This window comes from Chamaea fasciata, unplaced genomic scaffold (genome assembly GCF_029207755.1).
Source record: "Chamaea fasciata isolate MVZ Bird 193981 ecotype frontalis unplaced genomic scaffold, bChaFas1.0.hap1 SCAF_19, whole genome shotgun sequence".
In the NCBI taxonomy this organism is placed as follows: Eukaryota; Metazoa; Chordata; class Aves; order Passeriformes; family Sylviidae; genus Chamaea; species Chamaea fasciata.
This window is the reverse complement of record NW_027094104.1, coordinates 7,736,362-7,742,618: the sequence shown is the minus strand read 5'-3', so window position 1 is coordinate 7,742,618 and position 6,257 is coordinate 7,736,362. Positions and strand designations below refer to the sequence as shown.

General features: G+C 61.2%; 1 protein-coding gene across 1 annotated transcript; it reads right to left on the bottom strand.

The window, feature by feature from the left end:
- Positions 1-388: 388 nt before the first annotated feature.
- On the bottom strand, positions 389-5,372 carry UBALD2 (UBA like domain containing 2). Its single transcript, XM_066200440.1, has 3 exons — positions 5,155-5,372; positions 4,503-4,565; positions 389-1,551 (listed from the first exon to the last, which is right to left on the bottom strand). Exons 1-3 carry the CDS (start codon positions 5,272-5,274, stop codon positions 1,231-1,233), a joined length of 504 nt encoding a protein of 167 aa, XP_066056537.1. The 5' UTR covers positions 5,275-5,372; the 3' UTR covers positions 389-1,230.
- Between the last annotated feature and the right edge of the window lie 885 nt (positions 5,373-6,257).

Sequence of the window (6,257 nt, the reverse complement as noted above, 5' to 3'; positions counted from 1 at the left end):
GGGGACACTCAGAGGATATCATCCCCTCCCCGAGTGTCCCTACAGTGCTGAGGCCAGGGGAGCTCATCACTGGGTGGGTGATGGGGCTGGGCGCCCAGGTTGCTGGGGGGCTTTTGCAAGCTGTGAGATTTTGAGGGGACAGACAGGGGTGTTGCCTGCACCCCCCGGCACACGGGGGCTCCTCACTGTGCTGGCACAGCACCCCCATGGCCCTGGGTCTTCCCTTCCCTCTGACCCCCCTCCTTGGGGACAGCAGTGGTGGCTTGTGGAGGCAGAGAACGGACTCAGTCCCCACTGGTGACGCTGCCTCATAGGGGAGTCACTCCCATTTTCAGTGCCCTGCCAGGGACACCCTCCCAGCAGAGAGAAAAGGCAGGGACAGCTGGTGTTAAAAAAGTGATTTTTTTTTTAATTTTTATTATTTTTTAAATTAATAAAAAACCTTCAACCTGTTTTGTTTTTGTTGTTTTTTTTTTTTTTTTTCTGGGTCTTTTTTTTTTTTTTTGGTTTGTTTTTCTGTTTGTTTTTTTTTTAAGCAACATTGATTTGAAAACTAAAAAACCCTCAGCTCCCCCCTGCCTGGGGAAGCGCCATGTAGGGCGGTCGCAGGGACAGAGGGACATCACTTTGATAAACCCCCAGGCCCTGGAGGTGCTGAGGGAGGGAGGATGGGGTTTGGGGGCAAGTCCAGGGGGGGTCTGTGCAAGAAGCCGGGCTGAATTTCAGGAGCCAGAGAGCTGCATTTGCTCTGGGCACCGCAACAAGTGCCCAGGGAAGCCAGAGCTGGGGAGGGTGTCCAGTGGCTCCATGTCCATGTGGCCATGATCTGGGGTGCCAACAGCCACTTCCATCCATTTATTTTTGTTACTCCTCTCCTCCTCTTCCCTCTCCTGCCCTGATGTAGAGATGCTGGGTGGGGATAGAGCCATAGGGAAAACCCCCCGACACCCAGCAGCTGCCTCCACGCTGCTGCTCCTTCTCTCTGGATTTATATACATTAGATATATTTATATATTATAGTTATATATTTTTTTAAAAAAAGGGGAGGGGAGTAGAGAGCAGCCAGAGGCTCTCACGGGTCAGTGCCCTCCCTGGCAGCACGTGCTCCCCCCCTTAAAAATAATAATAAAACCTAGAAAATTATTCCAGTGCGTTTCACGGCGAGCCCCTGCTCCCAACGCCCCGGCCCGGCCCCCCCTGACCCCCCCCAACCCTCTGCCAGCCCCAGCCTTATCTCTGACCATCCATGGTGGCCACGGCTTTCTGTGGGGGGGCCGGGGGCGGCGGGGTGGGGGGCCAGGAGGGCTGCGGGTGGTGCAGGTGGTGGTGGAGGCCGTGGGTGGTGGGCGAGGACGGGGGCAGCCAGGCGGGCTGGTGGCTGGGGGGCGAGGAGGCCCAGAAGGGGCTGAAGCTGCCCGGGGGGGAGCAGGCCATGGAGGTGATGGGGCTGTTGCTGCTCTGCAGGCTCTCCGAGGTGCGCAGCTTGGAGAACATGGCCAGCGCGTCCGGGAAGTTGGGCGGCGTGGCCGGCGTGTTGCTGGGGGTGCACATCTGCGGGGCACAGGAGAACGGGGCTGTCAGCTCGGTCACGGGGGGCTGCTGGGGGTCCCAACCCGCCCCACAACAGCCAAGACCCATCGCTGAGGATCCTGCCTGTATCCCCACACCTGGCACCTCCCCACAGCCATGGGCTGGTGCGGCCCCCAGGGGTCTGGGTGGCTCCCCCAAAGGTGTGGGATGCCTGGGGAGAGGCTCCAGCAAATCTGGGAAGGACATTTTGGGCCATCCCAGATACTCAAAGCCCATGGATGAGGCGGGTTTGGGGAGCAGCACAGACAGGGTTGATGCCAAGGGGTCCCAGTATGGTGGGTAGGGAGGGTACTGGGGTCCCTTTCACCCAGTTTCCTCACCCTCTTCCCCCTCACACCCCATTATGGCAGAGAGAGCAAAAGGCAAGCAAGGTCCACCCAGTTCCTGGTACAGCCCCTGCCTTCTCGGTACCCAGCTAAATTTAGCACCTGGACAGTGATGGATCTGTCCCTTTTTCCAGCAGAGGAAAAATCCACTAGGGAGGACCCAGCCCTGCTCTGAGGCTCAGGGGCTGGCACAGGGACCCCAAATCAGCAAACAACTTGCTGAACTGAGAATTGGGGAGGTGGTAAAAGGGGGATAGGGGTGTGCATGCAAATTCCCATGAGGCTGCACACACAGGGAAGGGCTGGTGGGCAGGGGGATGCACTGGCAGGGGATGCCTGGACACGGGGGTGGTCCGTGCACAGGCAGACTCAACCCCTCTAGGTTAAATCCATCCCAAATCCTTGTTGCCCTCCTGGAGCCACAGTCCTGATGGATGCCTGTGGGGACTTTGAGCAGAGTTAAGGGACTTGGACAGTGTGTCTACTGCCTTTAGCAATGGGGGACTGAGATGTTTCTGGTGGGGAATAGCTGCATGATCTCCCCCTTCCTGGGGCTTATCCCAGAATTTGGCCCTGGCTGGGGCTCAGCAGCCCCCACTGCTCCCCAGCACAGGCCAACACCTAAATCACTCTTAGAGGTTCCTCCTCATCCCCATCCCAGCCACCCTTAGGAATGCCAGGATCAAGGGAGCAGCAGCCAAACTCTTCTGGGGGGCCCAGACCCCTGAAGTTGGGGTGCTCCTCCAGCCTGGGGAAAGCAGCAGCTGGCTCCCATCAGCCTGTGGAGCTGGGGCACCCCAAAAAAGCAATCACAGCCTGGCTGGCACTGAACAGGTTCATAGTTAACCTGGGATATTCCTCCACAGAACTCATTTCAGAGCTCAGCTTGAAGTGGTGCTAATCCAGCTTTTGCTTTTTAAATTAACCCATAAATTTGGCAGTATCTGAAAAGATACTTGTTGAAAAAAAATAAAATAACAAACCCCAAACCCCTTAAATTTGCTGTTTTGAAAAAAAACCCACCACCACCACAGCCAGCCCTGGAATGATGCTGGACACAGCTCTGAGCTTCTGGGGTGATGTTTGCCAGATAATTTGAAATATTACTTAAAAAATAAGAATTTCCAAGTAATTGCTGCCTTCCTCTTCTAACACATCTTGAGGAGAGCACTCGGCTGTCAGAGGGTCAGTCACTGACACCCCAAACAGCTCTGGCGAGTCCTGGCCCCACAGCCTGGAATCTGTGGGGGCCTGAGGAGTGTGGGGAGCCCTCCAGGGAGTGGGGGTGACAGGGACGAGCCCCCCCACATCAAACCACGGCCGCACTCGCAGCTTTGCTCCCTGACGCTTGCAGAAGAAATAGAAACTGCAAGCACAAAACTCCTCATCTCACGCCTGCCCTCAGCCGTGTGGGGCACTTCAAACCGCACAAATCAGGATGCTGCAAAGGGGGAGGGAGACACTAAAAAATACTGCCCAAAATAGGAGTATCTGGGGAGAAGGGAAAAGGTATTTTAACACCACGTGGAGCACACGGTGTTATGAAAAGGCTGCTGGGGAGAGGGAGAACCGAGCGGCTCCAGATCCTCCGTGCTGGGGGGGAATGGGGTGCCTGTCATGGCTGGGGTGGCTGGTGGGTCCCTGCACAGGGATGGGTTTCACCAGCCCTGCTTTGCATCCCAATTCCAGCGGCCGCCCGACAGGAATTGCCCCGCTGAGGCTTTGGGGGTGGAAGCAGCAAGGCCTGGATGTGCCGGCGGCTCCTGCCTGTCCCCGGCCCCTCTACCCCCGGGAACGCGGCTTTTCCCACGCAAGACCCTCTGCGAACGCCCCGGGGCGGCACGGAAACGTGCGGGGCGGGGAGGAATTGCAATAAAAGGGGTTCTAGTGGGAGCTGGCTGACAAAAAACCGATTTTCTCCGAGGGAAACAGAGCGCTTGCTGTCGGCAATGCCAGGCCGGGTGGCGACTCCCCACGGGATGAGAAAAGGGGGAAAATTCGGCTTAACCCAGATCCGTTCCTTCCCCCACGCGCGGCACCATTTAGTTCCCTCAACACTGGAGGATGGCGGGGTGGGGGAAGAGGGAAAACAAGAAAGAAAACCCCCCCAAGAAAACACAAAACAAAACACCCGGAGGGAAATAACTTCCTCCCTTTGGCCGGGGGGATGTGCCCTCGGCCAAGGTCAAGTGGCGTGGGGGGGAAAGGGGGGGCCAGAGGTGGCCCCCCGGCCCGGGGAGCCCAAGTTGCAGCGCGATGCTCGCCGAGACAAACTATTTCCTGGCAGACATTTTAGCTCGTGTTTACATTCTCCGGCTGCGTGCTCCTGCGGGCGCCCAGCAATATGGCTGGCAGGGAGCTGACAGCTCCCAGGGCTGGGGGCTGCACCGCCTCGGGGGGCTTGGGGGGGCTGGGATGGGGGGAGGCTTTTCTGGGGGATCATGGGGTGGGTGGTGTTTGTAGGGGTGGGGGGGTATGCGGGATCGGTTGGGGCTGGGAAGGGTCTAAAGGTGTTTTTGGGGCTGGGGGCGTTGGGGAGGGGATGGGGTGGTGCAGGGGTGAGGGAGGGGCGGGGGTCCCACTTACCATCTGGGGGGGGTGGTGGCTGCTGGGAATGTTGGTCTCCTGGAAGAAGGCGCTGAGGGCTGTCTGTGGGGACAAGCTGTCAGCTCCAACCCACCCGAGACAAAGGGGGAGGGAAAACACGGGCCCCCCGAAGCTCACCCCGCAGTCCCCCGCTCGCTCCCACCCCCCCGGGACCGCCCCGGGCTGCCGCCAACCCCGCCGGGCCTGGGGGCTGCCCTTCACCCGACCCACCGCAGATCGTGTCCCCTGCTCGCTCAGGGGCTCCCCACGCCAAGGGGGACACCCCGAACGCCGTGTTTACACCCCCCCCGTCCCTCCCCGCGGCACCCCCATCCCCAGATCGGAGCGCGAGGGAGGGGCCGGGGCGCTGGGCCGCAGCTCGGGTTACGGCCCGGGTATAAATAGACCCGGCGGAGCCCGGGGCCGATTCCCCCCTCACCGCGGGGTGGGCGCCCGGGGGGCGGGCAGGACCCCCCAAAACCCGGCCACGCGTGTCGGTGGGCCGGGGCCGCACAGGCCTGCCCCCACCCCCACCGCCTTCCGCCCCGCGGCTCTGCGGGCAGGCGGGCGGCGGGCGTGCGGACCGGCATCTGCGGCGCCCCGGTTCGCGTGCGGGTTACCCCGATCCGTGCCGGCGCGGCCCGTCCCGTACCTCGAACTGCCAGTGTGCCGCCTGCAGCAGCTGCTTGGCCTGGTCGGCGGCGCAGCCCGCCGCCAGCACGAACTGGTTGATCATCACCTGGTGCCGCAGCTCTTCCATGTTCACGGACATGGCGGGGCGGCCGCGGCCCCGGCCCCGGCCCGCACCGCCCGGAGCGCCCCGCGCCCGCCGCGCCCGCCGCGCTTCACCGGGGGGACCGGGGGGCGCCGCCGGCCCCGCCCCCGCGCGCCGATTGGCCGCCGCCGCGCCCCGCGCCCCGCCCACCACCGGCTTCGAACCTTCCAGCTGCCCCGGCGCCTCCCCATTGGCCCGCGCCTGTGTTTTGGCTGCAGACGGCGTCGCGATTGGTTGGGGACCGCGGAGGCGGGGCCAGGCGGGAGGGAGAAGGAGAGGAGCGGCCGCTGATTGGCTGCGGAGGGTTTTATCGTGAGGCGTTTGTGACGTCACGTTCATTGAAGAGGTTCATTGAATAGGCGCGGGAGGGGCCCATTGAGAGGGGCTCAGCCTGGGGGGCGGCCATTGAGAGCAGCTGTTTAGGGGGGATTATTGAGGGGGGCTTCAGTTAAGGAGGTTCATGGAGAGGGGGCCATGGGGGTTTCACAGGACGGGGGACTCTGCCCTTCTCTGGATGCCCCTGCTGGGGGGGCCACTCCTGCAGGGGCTGCACCGTAACCCCCTGCCTTGGCTCCCCCCTCATTCCCTTCGCAAGGCTCCTCTCTTCCCTCAGCAAAGCTCTCCCAGCACCCCGTCTCCTCCTTCTTGGGGACCCTCTTGCCCCCTCCGAGGGTTCCCCCTTAACCCCCTGTGTTGACTTCTCCAGCAAGGCTCTCCCAGGGCCGCCCTCCCATCTGGGAATGGGACCTTAACCAGGGGCAGGAGCAGGGACCCATGTAAAGGCTATGGGGTTCAGGGCAGCTCCCAGCTTGTGGGGGTGTGTGGGGTATTGGGATTTTTTGTTGATGGTTAAAATCCTGATGACTCTGAGCACCAGTCTCAGCCTGCAAGGATGAACTCGCCCCCGGTGTGCTTCCCCACTTGGGGACCCAAGTGCAATTCATGCCTTGAAATGTTTTGACTAAAAAGGGAAAATTGGC